At 40.6% G+C, this 23,369-nt stretch overlaps 1 protein-coding gene across 3 annotated transcripts in view; it reads left to right on the top strand.

Annotated features, from left to right (window-relative positions):
- The window catches only part of ydjc (YdjC chitooligosaccharide deacetylase homolog), a 143,366-nt gene that overhangs the window by 25,458 nt on the left and 94,539 nt on the right, over positions 1–23,369 (top strand). For all 3 annotated transcript variants that reach the window (XM_036131011.1, XM_036131012.1, XM_036131013.1), the window contains exon 3: positions 2,960–3,119. In XM_036131011.1, the coding sequence (XP_035986904.1) occupies positions 2,960–3,119 (160 nt within the window). The remainder of the gene's footprint in view (positions 1–2,959; positions 3,120–23,369) is intronic.

Raw genomic sequence — 23,369 nt, 5'->3', positions numbered from 1 at the left:
TGGTTTAGAGTAGTGTCTCACTCAGAAATCATAACAGAATTTTCTTTGATTCGGATCCGATCAGCCAGGAGCTGCAGGCAGGTTCCAGGACTCCCCTTTTTTTTTTATGTAGGTGGACTGAAGATAGGTCTTCAGGCTGGCCAAGCATCCTTATCCCTCACCATGCAGTCCTCCTGGCATGTCGGATCCTGCCGACAACGCCAAATTGTTATGGATATTAATAATTATCAATTAAGTGAGCACACCACTCATGAAAACAAATGATGCATCGTTTGTTTTTAAGTTATTTTAATTCAAAGGCATGAGCGTTTGAATGTCACTGTCCCCCAACGCAGTCAGGAAACAGAGCAATGAGAAAAAGAACACACTAACTTTTATACATTCTGGGTTAACAAAGAAAGTGGGAGTTATCGTCAGAGGAGTGCAGCCACTGGTACGATCCAGTTCCTATCTAACTCAACTCCTCTCTGTGTCCTTGGATGTGGAAACACAATAGTGAATCTGTGAGCATTAGAGCTTCTTTCACACGGGAAATATGCAGGTGCATCCAGACAAGATATGATCAGAGTTACATACATCAATAAAATTTTCACAACAATACCAAACTGGTTTGAGTCCTAAACTAGACTCCACTCGGTGCAGGTCCTGATTTCCCTAAAGTAGGTTCCATTGTTCGTCCTCATCTTTTTAGGGAACCTATGCCTAGGAATGTAATAGTTAGTGAGACATTTTATCACAGTTTGGCTGTCCGCTCTTTCCGCAGGCCTCTGGTCATCCTGTAAAAGCATCCACACACACAAGCAGGGTTTCCCGCAGCGCTATCTTGGCGAGGCGGCCAAACTCAGACTGCCGCCTCGCTAACGTTCCAAAAAAAAAAAAAAAAAAAAAAACGAACTCATGCTTGCATGTTAATTTGCACATTAACACTTTTGTTGTTGCTTTCGCGCATGCGTGAATGGCAGGGAACCTCCCCCAAGCGCAAAACTTGTTGTCTCCTCCACCCCCGCTCCTCGGTCTGCTCCTCCTCCTCGCCCCCCCCCTCCGCTAGTCTGTCCGCGCCTCCCCCCCCCTACTCCGCGAGTCGGTCCGCGACCCCCCGCGTAAAACTTGTCGTCTGCTCCCCCCAGTCGGTCCGCGCAGAACTTGTCTCTCCACCCCCCCCCCAACTCACCGCCTCGCCTAAGCAAATTCCTGCGGGAAACACTGCACACAAGTGAATACTTAAAACCTCTGACAGACAACCATGTCATGGTACAGACATGGTACATTTTTCTTTGGATAAAAGTGACCACACATCGTACCACTTTTCACGAAATATTTCACAATATCCGACATAATTGGATGCACACAACTCCTTCATCCTTTCTGAAATCAATTCCTCTCTCAGCTCCTCTTCCATAGGCACCATCATTATGTAAAAAATCCTGCACTCACTCTTTAACATAATTTGACATCCACTGCTTTTTCTGCACATGCTGAATCCATATACTCTTTCTGTCAACTTGTTACAAATCCCGATCCTGTTAGTTCCAACACAGTGTATGTTGCTTTGAATCCTTAACTGTCCTGTCTGAAACAATAACCATCTTTGTAAGCTACTGTCTCACCTGGGGGCCTTCAATAGAACTGGCTTTCAAATCTGGTCTCACCTTTTACATCAAGCTATCTGCCATTTTTTATGCCTTCATGTATGAATGTGATGTTGGGTGACTCCAAGGTTTTGGACAGGCTGTGCAGTCTGAATAGTGAAACTTTGTGAATTTACATAAGGCACCACACTACGAGTTGTCAAAACATAAAATAAATCCCGTGAATACATAAGCTGTTTTTTGAATCAATCTATGTTATCCAACATTACTAATATGTACATTAACACCCTTCTCACCCCCTGTTCTGAAACAAAACTCCATTTACTGCTAGTTTTGTTACAGAACATCAACGAAAAATAGTCAGCGAGAGTCAACTCAGCTGCAAATGCTAAGCTTAAAGATTCAGGAAGCTTCCTCAGCTTCCTGAGTCCAAATCAAAACATTATTAAATTTAATCATACCTGCATCATTAGGAGGTCTCTCAAAGGTTGCGTGAGATCAGGGTACCCAGAATGTAGTTGTAACCGTAGCAAGTTAATCCCAAAAAGACAACATGTCTTTCACACGCTGTAGTTTGGGTTTGTTAGTTAAACTAACTCATTTAAACCTCTTTGACCCTGCCTCTTAAAAGAATCGGAATCGAGAATCGATAGGAACTGGAATTGAAAAGAGGAATCTGAATCTGAATCAGAATCGTTCAAATTCAGACGATGCCCAACCCTAGTCATTTGCCCTTTATAAAGGGCAAATGACTAGGGTTGGGCAATGAATAAATATGGTATTCTTATGTATTCTTGAGACTATTTCTCATCAACTTCGCTTACTCGTTTCCATGTTTGCAGGTTGCTGTTCTTTTTCAAATCTAAAATAAAAACCAAATGCTGTGCTCTGTTTTGGCAACCGTGAGAACTCTCATCGTAGTGAGAACTCTCAGTGCCCGTAACACGGGCTAAGCACTACACTGTAGTAGTTCTACACTGTACCTCTTGGTTTGAAAGCAGAAAAACCTGACTAAGACATTGTTGATGGAGAGGACCAATTGTTTATAGGGAATTTTATTTCCATCCCAGGTGACAAATGAGAACGATTTTGGCTAATTTTATAGTACATTTCTTACTTTTTGCTCCTTATAAATGTAAGATATTAACAAAGTTGACCTTAACTTAATAGAGGTGTTTATTTTTTTTATTGTTTCTTTTGTTTATTGTGGCTTAAAGCTAAAAGTAATATGATTTTCAGAAATTCGAACATTACTAATAAAGTATTATGTAAAATTGAAGAATATGCACAATTTTAGTCAGCTTCACAAGATGTGAAGTATTTTTTTCCGAAATATTAATGTTTTGTTTTGATCTTTGATCTCTGATTAGATACAAAATCCCAATTGGCCTCCATGCCAACCTGTCTGAGGGCACCCCTGTGTGTCAGAACCTCCAGCAGATTTCCACTCTCATTAACCCTCAAGGCTTCTTCCATGGAAAGATGGGTTTTCGTCAGGCCTTGGAGAGAGGCCAGCTCAGCATGAAGCAGGTACAAATGAAAAGCCCTTGTTTTTAATAATATTGTTAATTAGAATATTATTGTTTTTTTATTTATTTTACTTTGCACAGATTTCCCCCCCTTTCCCTTTATAGTCTCACACAGGGGAGACTTGTCTTTTTGTATAAACTATCCGTTATGAAGCGGTGTGCTGCTGACACTGGGTGGTACACGAGGAGCAATCTGTGGTCAAGGCTCTTGCTCAGGGGCCGAGAGTGACAGACCCAGTTTCGCCTCTACGTTCCTCAGCAAGTAAAGTCGCTATTGGCTGTCCACTAGATGACATCTTCGCCTTATTTGCATATTTATTCATTATGTTCAAGGTTTTAAGAAAGAGAAGGTTTTCGCCAGAGAAAAAGGTGATTAAAACATGAAATATTTTTGCAACTACAAGTGATATCATTTATGAATTTTAATACATTGACTGAATCCACACTACATAAAACAAAGCTGACCAAAAAGACAGTGATCAGAGGCACACAGTAAAGTGAAAAATGTGAATTAAGTGAACCTGTGTGTATATGAATTTGAGGGGATTTTTTAATGCACCAGTTTCAGACTACTTTAAAAACATATTTTCGTCATATTTATAAAAGCTGAAGCTAGGTTTGCGCTTATCTCTGGCCCCGCAGACTATGGTGGCGCGGCTAGTGGTGCCTCCCTTTCCGGGTGGGTTTTTGGAGAATGGGGTTGCTTATTGGAGTCAGCGGCTCCCCAGTCATTCTTCCCCATCCCCGGCCGCCTCCCTCTGCCTGCTCCATCTCGCTGCCACAAATGTAGGACCTTGAGGGGTGGGGATGGCGCTGGCGTCTGCTGCCTTCTGGAGGGTGGAGTGGGTTGTGCCGGGCAACCCCCTTTTTGCCCTCAGTTTTAAATGCACTTAAGAACAACATGTAACAACAAGAAATTTTGAGTGGGCGGGGGCAGGTTTAAGGTCTTTCTCACACCCCTGTTCTCATATTGCCATTCGGAGTTTGAGGCCAGGAAGAGGAGCAGACCACTTGGTCCGGGGTCTTGACTCGGGATGGGTGTTGGGTTCCAGGCGTCGGCTAGGGCTGTCATCTCTGCCCCCCCCCCCCCCCCCCGAATATGGGGGCAGGGCAAGTATGGAGGGCAGGGTGAAGGGGAGGCAGCACATCATGGTTTGTGGGGCGAGTCCTGGTTGGCTGGCCCATTCGGTTCATGTTGGTCCCATCTCAAGGTGCATGGGGTAATGGGTTGTCTGGGCTGGGATTGGGATGGGGTGTTATGGCCAGAGTATGGGCAAGATAGGTCAGGCTGTGGTCCCCCCCGTCCTGATGATGGTGTTCACCTCCAGCATCTGGGAGCTGGATACCTCTCTGGTATGTCGGTGCCTGGACCTGAGAGTATGGGATGTGTGTGATCAGTGAGAGTGTGTGCACTGCGTCCCTTTTATGGGTAAGAGTGTTTGCATGTGGGGGCCCTAGAGTGGGAACGTGTGAATGTGACTGTGTACCTAGTTTTCTTTTTGTCAGGTTGGGTTTTGGACTGTTCCCTCTCCTGTATGGAGGACCAGCTCTACCATATTTAAAAATAAATACAGAAATAAGTAAATACTCCATAACTAAATAAGCATACAATTAATTACCACCAAAAATACAATAAACAAATAAATGTAGGTAGAAGTTAATTTATACAGTGAGACATAAATGTATATATCTCTTTTAATTAGCTTCTTTATTTATTCGCCTTTGTAATAATTACCTTATTTATTTATTGTCCGTTATAATCTTCAACTTTATTTATTAATTACTTATTTTCTTAAGTATTTATTTATGTGCATATTATAATATATTTGTCTGTTTAATTCTTCCTTTGTATTTTTTTACCCTATTTATTCGGTGCTATTTATTTCTGCCTGTCGTTTTTACATTTCTGTCTGTCCTTTTTACATTTCTGTATGCATTTCTGCCTCATTATGCAAATGAGGAGGGGCTGTGTCTTAAGAGGTCAACTTCTGCCCATTGGTTGGTTAGCATTTTACTGCATCGGTCGAATCTACGTGGCTTTTCCCCGCCATAAAGCATTGTTTAGTAATGTCAAACTCAGCAGGCAGACGTTCAGTGTCCAACCTCTTAACTTTGGTAAAGTTAGAAAGATATTCACAGATTCGGCTTTTCCAGATCAATAACTCATCGGCGGATGATTTATTCTACAAAAGAGACACCTCTCCATAACCACAGCAAGGCAGACAGTGAGTTACAACCGTAGTTTCCTCAAAACGAGTCTCCCATTGCACTGGGAGAATTACATTGGACCATATGCAGAGCTCGCTCGTCAGCAAATGCTTAGGGAACGTCTGCAAGTTGCAACACCAGAATTCAATTCAATTAAATTTTATTTATATAGCGGCAATTCATGAAACATGTCATCTCAAGGCACTGTACAAAGTATAACCATAGAGAGATATTCAAAAGCGTCACCAAGGAGAGGTGGATTATTTTTAAATTAATTTCATGTGTATCTTATCTCATGTCTGTCATACCACATTTAGTTGATTGGAAAATAACACTTTTTTTTAGAATTTCTTAAACCCTAAATGCCAAAAATATTCATTAAAGTCCCTTTTGCTGGGTTTAGGACACAAAAGAAATCCATTAAACATAGCTGTTTGCTCTATAAATCAAATAGGTTTGGATAAAGGGCTTTCACTTTTATCTGATTTTATCATTTGGATAAGTAAGACCTACACTTTCTCCTATTTTATTATTAGAATAAATATAAAATGAGCAATTACTACACTATAGATCATTGTAGTGCCACCAAACTCATGTCACACATAGATACCCTCATCTGGATTATACTACAACTCTTACCTCTGGAAACTCTGCATTAGTCTATTTTGTGAGATTTTTTGTTATTATAAGCATATAATAGCCATTAATTACACTGTAGATCATTGTAATCCCACCAAATTTAGGATACATAGATATGCTCACGTGGATCATACTACAACTCTTACTTTAGGAAAATGTGCATACCCGTGACGTCACCACATGTACAGTTCTTTAGCATTTCTTTAACATTCAAAACTATTTATACACTACACCATCATATCTTATTGAAAACATTTTAAAACTATTTTTTTAATTTCTAAAAAGCCTAAAAAATATCTAAAAAATTACAGAACTGTGGGTATAAAACCAGTAACAGCGTGAATTTATTAGTTGGAAGTTCTACTGGTCGTAGTTGTAGAGGCGATTAAATCTTTTTTAAAAATCTGTCAAGAAACGGGGACAGAGGGACCCAGTATTCAGCCAACAACAAGGTACGTGGAATAACCAGGTTTTAATAAACAGAACTGGTTAGTGCAGGAACAGACAGTCTCAATGCTAAAAACGGGAATCCAAAAACTGCTACACAGAGAGGCAGTCCAAAAACAGGCAGAAAAATCAGAAACAGGTACAGGCTCAGGTCGGTAAACAGGTAAGCTATCAGAACAGGGCAGGAAAATCAGGATCAGGACTCAGGCTGGCTCAGAAGTCAAAAAGGCAGCATTTGGGTAACGTCAACAGGATTTCAGACAAAGGAATGCTGGACAAAACTCACCAAACAGCTCATTTAAGACAATGATCTGGCCGAGTGCAGGAGACAGAAGCAGGTATAAGTAGGGGAGTGAGCAGGTGAACTGAGTGAAACTAATTACCAGAATGGGTGGAGCTGATCAGGAGGAGGAAAGTGGCTAGAAGTAAACTGAAGCTGATTGGATGGTGACTGGTGAGTGGGAGTGACAGGCAAACAGACAGGATGTGTACTGTGATGTGAAACTGATTGACTGGCAGGTGAAAAACAGATAAACTAAAACAGTTTCAGGATAAATCAAGACAAACCCAACCTAAAAACAGAAACTAAACCTATGACAGAAATGGTTAAATGAAGAGAATCACTAAACAGAAACTTAAACTAGGCTAATCAGAACACAAGCAAATGATAAAAACCAGAGCCAATACTAAAGACAGGAGAGGGAATCAAATAACAAACAAACTATAACAAAAACCCAAATCACGACAGAGCCCCTCGCTCAAGGGCGGATTCCAGACACCCTAAAGAAAAAAAAATCAGAAACAAAAAATAACCCAGACTGGGCGGGTGGAGGGAGGTACAGGTACCTTAAGGTACTCTTAAGTTTTTTCTCAGAACCTATAATGGCCATGAGCAGTTGGTCAGCAGACGTGAATGAGCAAGCACAGGTGTAAAGGTGAAGGAGAAGCTCATTTAATTAGGTGTTTAAAACCTAATTAGGTGTTTAAAACCTTAAAAACAAACAGAAGTTCTTTAAACTGAACATAAACATCAAATTTTTTTATTTGTTTTTCTTTTTCTTCTTCAATCCCACCGTTATGTTTAATAATTTCTGCCAAAAGCTGCAGCATTTTTATGTAATCCATCTGAATGCAGCATTTGCAAGCCATACTCTGATTGGATGGAAAGAAACCTGTCTTTGATTGGCTGGTGAAGTGGACAGTTTTTGAAGTTTCAAGCGCAGAGACAGAGTCGAACGAGCGGAGAAACAGCCGAACGAGCACACAGCTGGTGTTGAGCGTGGAAGGAGCAAGTCGAGCTCGCGAGCAGAGTGGCGTGTGAGCCGACACGGAACCGAGCGCAAAGATAGTGGGTTGAGAAGAGTTTATCAGATTTGAGCGCGTGCCAAACAAGTTTTGAGCGTGTGTGTGTAATGTTTATCGCTGAAAACATGTCTCACTGCACGCTCGGATTGGTTCCTGCACGCTCAAACAAAAGGCACAAATATCGCTCCATAGAGCTAGAGGCCAAAACAACACGTTGTGTTAACCAGAACATCAGGTGTGATTGTACTTACACTGTGCTGAAGTTAAATTCAATTGCAAAGAGAGGAGCCCTTGTCATGCATCTCACTGAACCTGTGCACAACACTGCATTATTCAGGCAAGGAACCTGCGAAGACTGCAACTGGAGGCGTTATGTAACTGGCACCACAAGTTTGTCCAGTCAAGCCCCCTTCATAATCCTCTCAAAAAGGGATGGTGTGCCTATGGGCTGACAAGCACCAATCTGTTTTTATCAAACTCAAAGAGAGACTAACCATTGCACCTGTGCTGGGGTTTCCCTGTGCTGAAGGCAAGTTCGTCCTGGATACAGACGCCTCAAGCAACAGTATTGGAGCAATCTTATCACAAATTCAGTGTGTATAAGAGCGAGTTCTGACTTACACCAGCTCTACAAAGGTACTGTGTCATTCGTTGTGAGTTTCTGGCTGTTGTTCATTTCATTCACCAGTTCCACCACTATACTTGGCAGACGGTTTCTACTTCGGACTACACATGGCAGCCTTACTTGGCTTTTCCAGTTTAAATGTCCTGAGGGACAGTTAGCTTGCTGGCTTGAAGAGTTGAGTCAATATGCCTTCCCCATTGAGCCAGTAAGAAACATGCTAATGGAGATGCCATGTCGAGGCTGCCAGGAGCAAATAAGGAAAAATGTTATTATCAGGCCGGGGTAGAACTGTCGGACCTGCCATGCAGGGGCTGCAGATACTGCCAGAGAATCCATGAGCAATGGGTTAAGTTTGAAGATGATGTTGATGCCGCTAGCAGTAAGAAACCTTAAGCCCCAAAGTGACATGTATGGAAATGCCACTGAAGGTCAGCCCTCTTCTACCTTGCCAGAGAGCCCTGAACTCTACTGGCTTGGGTCTTTTAGTCCTGAGCAACTGGCAACTTTTCAGAAAGGAGATCCTGTCCTTGCCACCCTTCACACATGGAAGGAAACAGGGACACTCCCTACCAAAGATGAAGTAATACTTGAGAGCCCTGCCCTGAGAAAATTTTGGCTCAGTTGGCCCCAAGTCACATTGAGACAGGGAGTCCTCTACTAGTCCTGTGAGACAATTGGAGATCAGCACCCAACCCTTCTGTTATTAGTCCCAGCATCCATGCAAAAGGATGTCCTACAGGCAAGCCATAACCCTCCACATACTGGTCATCTGGTGAAGCCAAGTGCCTGGAGCGCGTTTGCCAAAACTACCATTGGTATGGCATGGGTGGAGATGTTCACCTGTGTTTTTAAGAGATGCCCACAATGCAGTACATGTAAAACTACAGGATCAACAAAAAGCAAAACTGCAGAGTTACCAGGTTGGAGCACCCCTGGACCGATTGCACCTTTACATTCTTGGGCTATTTCTTGTGTCCAGCTCTGGTGACAAATACATTCTAGTCAATTAATTCACGAGATGGGTTGAAGCATTTCCTGTCCCTGACCAAGGTGCTGTACTGCAGAAAAACTTGTCTATGACTTTATTGCCAGGTTTGGAGCCCCCCTGGAATTACATTCTGATCAAGGCTGTAATTTCGGGAGTTCACTGTTTTGAGATGTGTGTAAGCTCCTGCATATCACCAAAACCAGGACTACCCGTATCAACCCTCCTCCAATGGGCAGGTAGAACATTTTAATAGAACGTTTTTGCAGATGCTTAGATGTAATGTGAACCAGGACCAAAAGACCTGGTTCACAGGTCTTTTGGTCCCCCCAAAAAAACAGTAAAGGTGGACTCATCAGAGAACAATACATGTTTCAAATTGTCCACAGCCCAAGATTTGCGCTCCTTGCACCATTGAAACTGACGTTTGGCATTGGCACGAGTGACCAAAGGTTTGGCTATAGCAGCCCGGCCGTGTATATTGACCCTGTGGAGCTCCCGACGGACAGTTTTGGAGAAAATAGGAGAGTTGAGGTGCATACTTAATTCTGCCGTGATTTGGGGAGCCGTGGTTTTATGTTTTTTGGATACAATCTGGGTTAGCACCCGAACATCCCTTTCAGACAGCTTCCTCTTGCGTCCACAGTTAATCCTGTTGGAGGTGGTTCGTCCTTCTTGGTGGTATGCTGACATTACCCTGGATACCGTGGCTCTTGATACATCACAAAGATTTGCTGCCTTGGTCACAGATGCGCCAGAAAGACGTGCACCAACAATTTGTCCTCTTTTGAACTCTGGTATGTCACCCATAATGTTGTGTGCATTGCAATATTTTGAACAAAACTGTGCTCTTACCCTGCTAATTGGACCTTCACACCCTGCTCTTATTGGTTCAATGTGCAATTAATGAAGATTGGCCACCAGGCTGGTCCAATTTAGCCATGAAACCTCCCACACTAAAATGGGAGGTGTTTCAGTTTCATTGTCCAACCCCTGTACATACAACAATAGACACCCAGACTGGGTTCATCCCCACTCCCTCCCCTCCCCCCACTAGTAGAATGCAAACCCTTAAATGGGGAGAGCATCTGCCATGAGATGTTAATGTCCATACCTCCCTCCCAGTTCAACATGCCCCAAGGCCCCCCAGCACACCAGAGGCCCCGATAGGGCCAGATACCGGGCATACACCGGCCCATACCCCATGTGACATCCTCCACTATACCCAAACCCTAAGGCTCCGCCAGGACACCCGCCCGAGGCTGACACACCCCAGAAACCCAGAGCCCCGGACCCACCCTAGACCATCCAGCGGCAGCGCAGCTACCAGGCAAGTAACCCACATCCATCAAACTGGAACCCCCCAAGAGCATCGCAAGCAGCCGGCGTAGGCCGACCTGAGGTCCCCCAAGCCCCGCCCAGGTGGGGGCCACCAGACACCCCACTCCGGGCACCCCCCAGAGCCCCAAGACCCAGGCACCCCCTGAATCAGCCTCCATGCCCTACTGGACACATCCCACAGTCTTAGTTGTAAATTTGAATTTCTTGTCATTTTGAAAGTTGTTATACATATCTGAGCCCAGATGTTTTGTTCAATGCTGACTAATAAATCCTCTTCCGATTTCATAATAGGACGAGTAATTGAATCATCTAGTTTAGACAGTGTCCTCTCTGATTTAGACAGTAGTTTGGGGGGTTTAGATCTAGCAACTGTAATATATTTATTGTCGTTTGTAAACCACCTTTAATATGCTTACATTTAATTTTATTATAGATTTAATATAATAATAATAATAATAATAATAATAATAATAATAATAATAATAATAATAATAATAATTGTTATGATATTTTTCGAGGATGAACCCGGACACAGCACGCACACACAGAGCTAGTTCTTAGGAGTGAGTTTATTGAATGGTGTGGAAGATGGATGATGATGGGACCAGAGTCTTTCAACAGACGGAGGTGTAGGGTGCAGAAGCTGGCCGGCAGGAGGCATGTGGAGAGACTGACCGGAAGGAACTCTGGAGCCGAAGGTCAGCGACCAGGACAGAGCATCCGAGCTGAGGTCTTGGAGAGCAGACCTCTTGCACCGTGGACTTGAGAGCAGAACCTCTGAGCCGAATACTGGAGAGCAGAACATCTGAGCCGAGCACTGAAGAGCAGAACATTTGAGCCGAGCACTGAAGAGCAGAACATCTGAGCCGAACACTGGAGAGCAGAACATCTGAGCCGAGCACTGAAGAGCAGAACATCTGGGCCGTGCACTGAAGAGCTGAACGTCTGAGCCGTGCACCGGAGAACTGAACGTCTGAGCCGTGCACCGGAGAGCTGAACGTCTGAGCCGAGCACTGGAGAGCTGAACGTCTAAGCCGTGCACTGGAGAGCTGAACGTCTGAGCCGTGCACCGGAGAGCTGAACGTCTGAGCCGTGCACCGGAGAGCTGAACGTCTGAGCCGTGCACTGGAGAAAACAAAGCTGACGGGAAGTCTATAGGCTGACTGTAACTAAAACCAGGTTGAAAGGAGTCTTCAGGCTGACGGTAACAAAAACGGAGCTGACAAGAATTCTGGCAGAGGCTGAGCGGGAGTGAACGCTATGGACCGGCGACGGGAACAGAAAGAGGTGAGTCTTATAAAGCGGTGGAAACAGGTGGAAGCAGTTGCGGGTTAATTGCAGCCTGCCAGGTGAAACCGATCAGGCTGCGCAGGAACGAGAGAGAGGGAGAGAGGCTCAGCATGCAGCCAATAAGCTGCATCCTGACAATAATAATAATAATAATTATTATTATTATTATTTAGATATTCTAAGAATTTATATGTATTGATACCATATTGTATTTTTAATCTATCAAATGTGATAAACTCATTTTCTTCAAGTATATGTTCCAGGTATTCAATACCTTTAATCTTCCAGTATGGAACGCTTATCTTATTTTTTTTGTAGGATGTCAGGATTATTCCAGATGGGTGTATGACTGCATGGGACAAGTGATGACTCTAGTCTGATATTTTAAGAAACTCCCACCATGCTGTCAGTAAAAAGCTGATGTTACTATTTTTAAAGCAGGTATGCCATTTTATATTAGAGCTAATAAATGGCAAATCCAAAATCTTGATGTTATTCCATATTTTCTGTTCTGTGTCTAGCCAGGGCTTATCTACGGGATTATGTTTTATCCATTTAGAGATATATGGTGGCCTATTTGCTAAGTAGTAGTGATGGAAGTTAGGCAGAGCTAGTACCCCTCTATCTTCTATAGTGTCTTATGACACTGATACAGGGGGGTTATCTTTCCAAAGAAATTTAGAGATGGAGGAGTCCAGAGATTTAAACTAGTTGAATGGTGGTTTATTGGGGATCATTGAGAATAAGTAATTAATTCTAGATAAAACCATCATTTTTATTGAAGCAACCCTTAACCCATATGTGAAATTGGTAGCGGTTTCCATCTTTTAAGGTCCTCTTCTATCTTTTTTTTTAAAAGAGGGATGTCGTTAAGTTCGGGTAAATCCACCAATTTAGACAACACAATAATACCCAAATATTTAATACTCCCTGATTGCAGTTGTAAATCTAGGAGGTTCTGTAAAGAGCAGTTAATTGGCAGTACTGCTCATTTAGACCAATTTATAGAGTAATCTGAGATTTTTGAGAAAACTTCTAGTAATCTAATTACTTGAGAGAGGGAGGTGTTTGAGTGCTGGAGATAAAATAATACATCAGCTGCATAAATACAAATTTTATGCTCTATTTTCATGCATTTTATACCTTTAACAACATTAGTTTGTCTAATTGTTGCTGCTAGTGGTTCAATAAAAATAGCAAACAGTGAGGGGAAAAGCGGGCATCCTTGCCTAGTGCCCCTCTGGAGACAAAATCTCGAAGATGTTTGGGTATTTGTCCTGACACACGCTGCTGGGCAGCTGTATAAAAATTTTAACCAATTTATAAAAAAAAGTTCCAAAACCAAATTTATGTAGAGTAGCAAATACATTTTTTTATACATTTTTTAACAATTTATAAAAAAAAGTTCCAAAACCAAATTTATGTAGAGTAGCAAATACAAATTTTCAATTAACTTTTATCAAATTCTTTTTCTGGGTCTAAAGACAATATATTGGATTCAATATTTTTACTATAGGGAAAATCTATTAAATTAAGTAATTTGCGTGCATTTGTGGATGACTGCCTTCCTTTAATGAAACCAGTTTGATCAGGGTTTATTATTAGAGGAGTGACTTGTTTATGGAAAGTAATTGTTAATGTTTAAACCTTACTCCGTTTAATTTCAATTATTGGCTTGTTCTTACTTGGGTGGATCTAATTGAAACTACATGTATATCGCCATTTTACTTACACAAAGCTCTCGCGAGATCTCAGCCCCTCATCTCCCTTTCAAGCCTTTCTAAAATCTGCCTTTCTAAATAGTGCCAGAGCGAGAGGGGATCTGAGCTTTCAGAGATGTTACTTTTTCCACTACTTTTTCACAAGTTTCCTGAAAGGGCTGAACACAGTTTGTGGAGCATAAATAACCAGCTCAATAGTTTTAAATAAAACATGAGGGTTGTGACAATTTTCCTGAATAATTGCAGAAAAGTGTTTTCTTCTAGCATGCGTCTAGCGTAGCTAACGGTTTTCTGGTAAGAGCTCCAGATGTATATTAATAAGGTTATCCTTCTTTCACTTACGCTCAGTTCTTCTACACTCTATTCTGACAGTACGGGTGATTTCATTAACCCGGGTCCAGGATTGGCTTTTACTCGCCTGACCTTAAAGGGGCCACAGAATCTAAAACATTTCGGCAGGCTGAGGAAAACTATGAGCTGAGTTCTTCACAGCTTCCATATATGGATTCAGTCCTGATTAAAAACATCAGAAAATTGACCAGCAGTGAAAGAGTTAAAATCACGATTAAAAAGTCCATTACCATTGGCTTTTCGGGACAACACACATAAATATTGCAATACACCACAATAAAAACAGAAACTAGAAAGGTTATTCTAGAAGTCCTTATTGTGTATGGGAGCACAGAGCTGTGGGTCGCTTTCAAACACACTGACTATATTTGAGAGCGACCCAGCTCAAACACAGTCAGTTCAAAACTACTAGATGATGCTGATAAAGATAGTGGTTTACATTTATAGCTGTTTTTAAGAACAGCCGCTAGTATGCTTCCTCGACCCGACATATGTGGGGACTTTAAAATGCAGTAAATGCAGCAATGGTTGCAGGCTGGACTCACCAGCCGAGTAGAGCAGAGGTCAGATCTTGATGTCCTCCAGCTGCCTAATTATTAGCTGAAGGCTTTGAACTGCATTTTGTGGACTTTCCTGATAATAAAGAGTTACAATTGCCCAGCCTTTGAGTAACAAATGCATGGACTAGTTTATTAGCATCACTCTTGGACAGAATATTTCAAAGTTTTGGCAATATTCCGGAGGTGAAAAAGGAAAGCTGTTTAATATGGAATTTAAGTGCCATGTCTTGGTGAAGAATAACACCAAGGCTTTTCACTTTAAATGATAAAATGGTAAATGGTTTGTACTTGTATAGCACTTTAACTAGTCCAATGACCCCAAGCACTTTAATTCAATTGATTTTATTTATATAGAGCCAATTCACGATACATGTCATCTCAAGGCAATCAAATCATACAAATTGGTCAAAAACTTTCCTTTGTAAAGAAACCCAGAAGATTGCATCAAGTCTTGATAAGCAGCATTCACTCTTCATGAAAGAGTGTAAAGCCACAGTCGTTTGCATTGTCGATGGCTTTACAGCAATCCCTCATACTGAGCAAGAATGAAGTGGAGAGGAAAACTCCCCTTTAACAGGGAGGAAAACCTCCAGCAGAACTAGGCTCAGCGTGAACGGTCATCTGCCTCGACCGACTGGGGGTAAGAGAAGATAGAGCAGAGACACAAAGCACAGAAGCACACACTGATCCAGGAATCCTTTCTATGTTATATGGTAATAGCAGATGATTTGTCTCCCCTGGTTGATGTCACAGCTAACAGAACGCTTGACCAGGTGTACCTACTATGAAGAAAAAAATTACAAGAGAACAAAAAGTTAAAACCCTGATGTCTTCCAGCAGCCTAAGCTTATAACAGCACAACTACAGAGATAGCTCATGGTAACCTAAGCCACTCTACTACACTGAAAAAAACAACTCATAAGATTTACTTAAAAAATACATTGTAAGTATTTGCAAAAGTATTTGTAAAATTTAATGTTGCAATATCAAGTAACGCTCGCTTGCCAGTATCAAGTAAATTTTACTCTCCATTATACATAACAATTGTGAAGATATTAAGTAACATTTACTTAATTACTTCCAAGTTGTAAGTTAGATTTATTTAAAAAATTAAGTAAAGTGAACTTGCGTTTTACTCAAAATTTTAAGTAAATTTTATATTCCTGTAGAATTTTCTGTTATGAAGTAATTAAGTAGATTTTATTATTTTCTTGTGCTTGACATTTACTTTGCTTCATTATGTTAATATTACTCATTCATATTAGGTAATCATTGCCAGTTTTCTTTTGATAGATGTTACCAAATAAATTGAACCAATAGTCTATACATTAAACAGTTTATTTTTCAATTTTAAACAGTTTAACAAAGAAGAAAAATACATTATTGTTTTAAATTGCAATCTGTCATGGGTCAGCAAGAAATTTGACAGTCTAACTGGAATAGTACTATTCAAATATGTAATAAAAGAAAAAAGTACAACCCTCTGAAACTGCGCTTCATGATTCGTTACAGAAATATACTTGTATGTCACATCAAGAATATTTAACTGACACAAACTAACTTCTGGGTGAGGGTCAGAACAGAAACAGCCACTTAAACTTTGAGCAGTAGTATAGATTATGTATGCCTCTATTTAAATGAAAAAAGCATGTACAAATATAGCATTAATATTAAAAGTGCATTTTGTTGTACTGCATTAGAATTTGTACCGAAAAAAAGATAAGATTGGTATGACTTGTAAACAACAAATACACAGTATTACATATACACCACATCCATCACAGATCTGGTAATAGTCACTACTCAAATGTGCAATAAAAATCTTACAAACCTAAACACTGAAACAGTGCAATTTCAACACTTCAACCAGCCGTCCAGACTAGTTGACTTTTAAGAATGCAGTTACAACATTAATGAAAGAAAAACAACACAAAAAAATGAACAGCTTCAACTGTCTAACCATTCTCAATGAAGAATAAAATCTCCACTAGATATTTGAATAAAGGTGTCTGTTATTTGGTTAAAAAATAACAGATACCTTATTTGGCAAAAAATAAAACATTAATGACAAGGCAACCTTCCACTAACACTAAATGGAACCCACTACTAATTCTTGGCATTTGATGCCACATTTTCCTCCTCTAAGATGGCAAAGTCATAAATGCATGTAGGAAAGCAACTTAACTTTTGTTTACTTTTTACTTGTTTACTTTTGGGGACAGTTTAAATCCAACCAAGTTTTTGGAAGACTTCAAAAGTGTAGTGCAAAGTGGGAGGGTATCACTGATCTCTATACACTGGATTGCTGATTTGCCCGAAAAACTGAAGTCACTGGACGCCATCTTGCTACTCCCTACTCTCACAGAATCCCATAGGATTTGGCTGCAACAACAAGCAGTTTTCTGGCTGTGTGAAAACGTTTCACATGTAATTCTACAGTCAGTGGATGTACTAACACTATCAACTACTAGGAAATTAGGTGCTGAAATATTTTACATGTTATTTATACGTGTGTGTATATATAAATAACATGCAAAATATTTCAGCACATGACTTTCTCAGTACTTGATAGTTTTAGAACATAACATAAAAGTAGATGGCATTTGACATTTTAAAAGTTTTAAGCCTCCCCTGAACATGGGAAAATCCTCGTTATTCGATGCTGTAGCGCACGTATTCCCTAGTCACTGGAGGAAAATAAGGAGTACCAATATGGCGGCTGGTGGCTTCACAGAGATGTGTACTAACAACGGTGAATCAGCAATCCAGTGAATAAATAGAGATCAGTGGAGGGTATGCCAAGTTCAGGGTATATATCAGTCGGCAGCGAGCAGGCTTTTGCAGTACTGTTGAATGCTGCCAAAATCTCCTGGCCTTCAAGGATGGAGACATCAACTGGATCCTCATCAGCACCGTGGAGAACAAGTATTTTCAGGATATGTTTGACGTCACTCCGGCTGTCCTCCTGCATGTAATGCACAACAACAAAAAAGAATGTTTATTCTTTTATTCGAGAAACAAATAAAAGAGCTGCATGAATCAAAGTGACTTCTTTATCAGGGAAGAAAGAACACAAGAATGCATCTGTTTGTTTGACTACTTTCTTCTTAAATTGAACATTTAAAGAAAGGGACATTGTGTAAAGGAGATAACATCTCCTGTTATCTATTAAAATCATCCATCCATCCCTCTTCTAACCCGCTTAGTCCCTTATGGTGTCATGGGGTTGCTGGTGCCTATCTCCAGTGTTCACTGGGCGAGAGGCGGGGTTTACCCTGGATAGGTCACCAGTCTGTCGCAGGACAACACAGAGACAAACAAACATTCACGCACACACACACACACCTAAGGACAATTTAGAGAAGCCAATTAACCTAACAGTCATGTTTTTAGGACTGTGGGAGGAAGCCGGAGTGAACCCACACATGCACAGGGAGACCATGCAAACTCCATGCAGAAAGACCTAGGGCTGGATTTGAACCCAGAACCTTCTTGCTGCAAGGCACCAGCGCTAACCACTGCACCACTGTGAAGCCCTTTAAAATCAAATAGTTAAAAAGTATTTTTTTAAATAATCACTAAGTACACCCATCAACAGACTGAAGTGTTCTAATAAGCTCTGAATAATGATTTATATTGTATATACATGGAAAGCTCTGTGCTGGCTGCCATATCGTGTCGGCATGTTTATATGTTCAGTATAAACATGTACATCGATGCTGCATTTATGTGCAGCTGGGCCGATGGCTGTCGGTAACAAACCATCATGTCATTTTAGTCACAGCAGTCGAAAGGAAGCTGGTAAACCTGGATCAGGTAAATGATACAACATCGCCATGTTTTACCCTGTGCTGACAGACCACTTCTTTGCATTGAGGCTTGTTTATGCCACTACATGCAGCGGCTGTTGTCTATCTGCTGTCTGCTAGGCCTGTACGATAATTCAATAACGATATACATCAATCAATAGACATATGTCGATGATGGAAAAAAAGGGTTATTAAAAGTTCAATAGAAAAACTATTTTCCCTCCTTTTGCATTTTAGACATGTGGGTTAATATTAATTCATTACATCCTAACCAATCACATCAGGAACTGAGCTTTGCCACCTTCAAAGAGCTCAAAGAGAATGCGTACTTTTTTTCTTTTTTAAAAACTTGCAGTTTTGGTAAAAAGGTAGTTGAATAAAAGGTTCAGTCTGTGTTTGTGTGTTTTTATCTAAAAATAGGTTGCTATGCAACAAAATAAAATGGCCAGGGCTGCTTTTTAAATATATGTTTTGAATTTGTTGATAGTTATCGATATCAATCAATATGATTTCTATTATATCGAAATACAACCGCAACAGTAGATGACAGTTATTCCTACACAATGTCCCTTTAGCCCACCATAAAACATTATTTTTAAATGACAAAAATCATGCCATACCAAGCGGTCTTCAAAAAGTTCCTTATTCTTCTCCCCGTGGTACAGTATAAGGCTGTGAATAACGGTTCCTCCTCTACCTCCTCTCCCCAGACCTCATTTCCAACTGTCCACAAAGTCCACTGGCTCCTCCAAAGGACACCCTAAAAAAGAAGAGACACAATTTGTGGTATTAAAACAATGTTCAAAAATATTCAGCCACAATTTTAATATTACATTTTGATGGATGAATAAGGGCAAATATAAGACAACATTCTATCATGCATACATTATTTTCCCACCTACCTGAATAATGAGGATAATGTTTTTATGTGATTTGCTTAATAGAAAAAAAAATTAATAAGACACTTAAACTATCTGCCAGCTCATTCCCTATTACTCCAATGCTGACGCCCTCCTCCTGGCCTCTGCTCCTTAAGAAGGGCTCTAATTAGCTGTGATGAGAAGCAACTGCCCGTCACACCCTGCAGAGAAGAGAGAGAGAGAGAAAACCCGGCCCTGCACCCAGGCCTGGAGTGTGACATATATATATATATATATATATATATATATATATATATATATATTAGGGCTGGGCAAGTTAACGCGTTAATTTCGCGTTAATTCAGTAGACTATTAACGCCGATATTTATTTTATCGCGCATTAACGCATGTTGCTCACATGCTTTCAGTCAGTGTCAGTCAGCACTCACGGCAGCACTCTGGTGCTCCCCCTCCCCTCTCTTACATGGCTCAGCGGCGCCAGCCAATCAGCACGCAGGCTCAGCCTGGCCCGCCCACTCAGCTCTCACACAAACTTAACACACAAACAGCTGAGAGAGACCGCAGCAGCGGAAAAACACGAACAGGAAGTAGCACCGTTTGGCTTTATTTTAATACCGTAAATGAAATCAAGCTGTATGTTTTGTAAAAAGCCAGTTAATTTCAATGGAAAACACAACAAATTTATCTAAACACGTGAAAAAACATGAAAACGTGGAGCCACAGAAACGGAGAGAGGAGACGAAACTTCTATCATTGCCCCGACAGACCCACAGACGTCTCTGACTGAGGCGTTTCAGTCCTCCAGGGAACATCCAGGTAGATCAGTGGTCAGCAGCAGTTCATGTTAACTTTCAAAGTAGATATTATCTATCATATGTTACTGGAGCCCACACAAAAAATGTAATTAAGACCTTGAAAGAACCCAGTACATATATTAAAAAGTGTTATTTAAGATAAGATAACATTAGCTAATTCTTTTTTTATCCCACGACGGGGAAATTTATAGGATTAAAGCAACAGGCAGGTGCACACAACACAGACAAAATTACATAAGGATTGAAATATATAAGAGGTGGATTAGCGAAAAAACACTGAACATAACATTATTATTATTATTATTATTATTATTATTATTAAATTGTAATAATAAAATAAAAACCACAAAACCCAAAAGGTCAACAGTTTCATAATACATCAAGCTTAGGGACTGGCTAATATACAGCAGGTCAAAAAAGGCCATATTTTGGCTGCAGTGCTTGCTGTTCTCTTATGAAGAAAAGATCAACTAGTGCACTAAATTCAATAGATGGGTTGAAAATATCCAGTATAAAATAAGTGCTACAAATGTTACAACACTTTTGTTCATATGGCAGCAGAACATTAAAATAAAAGTGCTCTTTGCACTACTTTTGAATTCATTCTTGGAGTTTGCGCATACAATGCGATTAATCATGATTAATCGGGCAAATTATGCGATTAATCGCGATTAAAAATTTTAATCGTTGTCCAGCCCTAATATATATATATATATATATATATATATATATGAACACACACACATATATATAATATGAATAACATGTAAAATATTTCAGCACCTAATTTACTAGTAGTTGATAGTGTTAGTACATCCACTGACTGTAGAATTACCTGTGAAACGTTTTCACACAGCCAGAAAACTGCTTGTTGTTGCAACCAAATCCTATGGGATTCTGTGAGAGTAGGGAGTAGCAAGGTGGCGGCCAGTGACTTCAGTTTTTTGGCAAAATCAGCACTCCAGCGTATAATAGAGATCAGTGAGACAGAGCCGAGCAAACGGAGAAAAAGCCGAGCGAGTGCACACCTGGTGTTTAGCCTGGAAGGAGAGAAGGTTCCGCGCGCAAGCAAACAGAACTGAGCACGAGAGTAGTATTTGAGCAGAGTTTATGAGAGTTGAGCGCGCATGTGATGTTTAAACGCTGAATACCTGCCTCACTGCACGCTCAAATTGGTTCCCACGCGCTTAATTCAGAAGACTTCATATGCTACTAGCCATGATAACAGCTTTAATTCCCCCCAATCGCACGCACCACACATTAGTGTTTCCTGCAGCGCTACCGCCTCGCCAACATTCCAAAAAAAAAAAAAAAAAAAAAAAACTAACTCGGTATGCGGTAACAGGCGTTTTTTTGTTGTTGCTTTCGCGCGTGCATATAGTGAAAAAAACAGGCGCACCGCTCTGCTGGTGGTCCGCGCAAGAGGATGCTTCTTCCCCCCGCTCCGTGCAAAGCTTGTCTACGCCACCCACCCCCCCCCCGCTCCGCCGGTCCGACAACTCAACGCCTCGCCTAAGCAAATTCCTGGGGGAAACACTGACAGTTATTGTCTGGGAGAAGAGCTCCCAGTCGAATTAAGCTAACACTAGCTACTTTCATGTTGCCGCCAAAAGTTTTACAGAGAACAGAAATATGCTCTACATCGGTTAATAAACTTATGAACAGTGACATATCTCGCGTCAAACTACACGCAAACTTAGCTATTATCACAAATTTAAAGCAGAGCAATAATAACTTACCTTAAGAATGACTGTCGTCGGGACCACCTCTTGCTCTGTGTGTGATCCTGTAACGTCTGGACTCGGAGTCGAAGCGGTCCTGCTGTGAGCTACAGTGCGCATGCGCTTGCGACCGTTTCGAAATGCAACATTTTTTGAGTAAAGTTTATGCAGTATTTGTAGGTTTATGTTCATACTACTATTAAGCATTTAAATAGTTTAAGGAAATCTAAGTAAAACTTACTCTTTCTCCAAAATTCATGTATTACTTAAAAAAAGGTTTAATTTTACTTCAGAAATTCTAGTTCTTACAGAAACTTAAAAATACAAAGTAGAAATTAAGACGATAACTGTAATAGAGTTTACTACACCAAAAAGTCAGTTTTTTCAGTGTATAAGCTTTGTCAAAAAGGAAAGTTTTAAGTCTAGTCTTAAAAGTAGATGGCGTCTGTCTCACGGAACAAAACTTGGGAGTTGGTTCCACGTGAGAGGCGCCTGATAACTAAAGGGTCTGCCTCGCATTCTACTTTTAGAAACTCTAGGAACCACCAGTAGACCTGCAGTCTTAGAGTGAAGTACTCTATTAGGAACATATGGGGTAATCAGATCTCTGATATGTGATGGAGCTTGATTATTAAGAGCTTTATACATGAAAAGGAGAATTTGAAATGCTATTCTTGATTTAACACGATGCCAAGGAACTCTTGCTTCTGCATTTTGGATCAGCTGTAGGCTTTGAACTGCATTTTGGGGACTTTCTGACAGTAAAGAAATATAATAGTCTAGCTTTGAAATAACAAATGCATAGACTAGTCTTTCAGTGTCACTCCTGGACAGAATATTTCTAATATTCCAATATTCTGGAGGTTACAAAAGGAAACTCTGGGAACCTATTTAATATTGGATTTAAATGACATGTCTTAGTCAAAAATAACACCAAGGGGTTTACTTTATTACCAGAGGCCAACTTAATGCCATTCAGATTAAGTGATTGATTAAAAACTTTATTTTTGAGGACTCTGGTCCAAAGATTACAAAACCTTTAGACATTACAAAAAGTATTGTCAGAATTTAAAAGCAGGAAATGAAAAGTCATCCAGGTTTTGATGTCATGAAGACATGCCTGTAGTCATGATCAGGATTTATGGATAAATGTAGCTGAGTGTCATAAGCATAACGGTGAAAATTAATTAAAATTAATTTTACCAATTGGAAGCACATATAGTAAAGAGAACTGGTTCAAGGACTGAACCCTCCACAAGTGACCCTACAAGATTTATTAACCTGAACAAACTGCAATCTGTCAGACAGATACGATTTAAAGCAGCCTAATGCTTTCCCCTTAATTCCTACAGTATGTTCAAGTCTTTCTAGGAGAATATTGGGATCAACTGCATCTAATGGAGCACTGAGTCCATTATATCAGGGCATGAGAATATCATTAGTGACCTTCACCAGAGCTGTTTCAGTGCTATGGTGAGCTCTGAAGGCTGACTGAAACTCTTGAAATAGGTCATTAATTTGTAAATGTTCACATACTTGACTTCTTTCTCAAG

The sequence above is a fragment of the Fundulus heteroclitus genome, unplaced genomic scaffold (genome assembly GCF_011125445.2).
Source record: "Fundulus heteroclitus isolate FHET01 unplaced genomic scaffold, MU-UCD_Fhet_4.1 scaffold_40, whole genome shotgun sequence".
In the NCBI taxonomy this organism is placed as follows: Eukaryota; Metazoa; Chordata; class Actinopteri; order Cyprinodontiformes; family Fundulidae; genus Fundulus; species Fundulus heteroclitus.
This window is presented reverse-complemented; position numbering and strand designations above follow the sequence as displayed.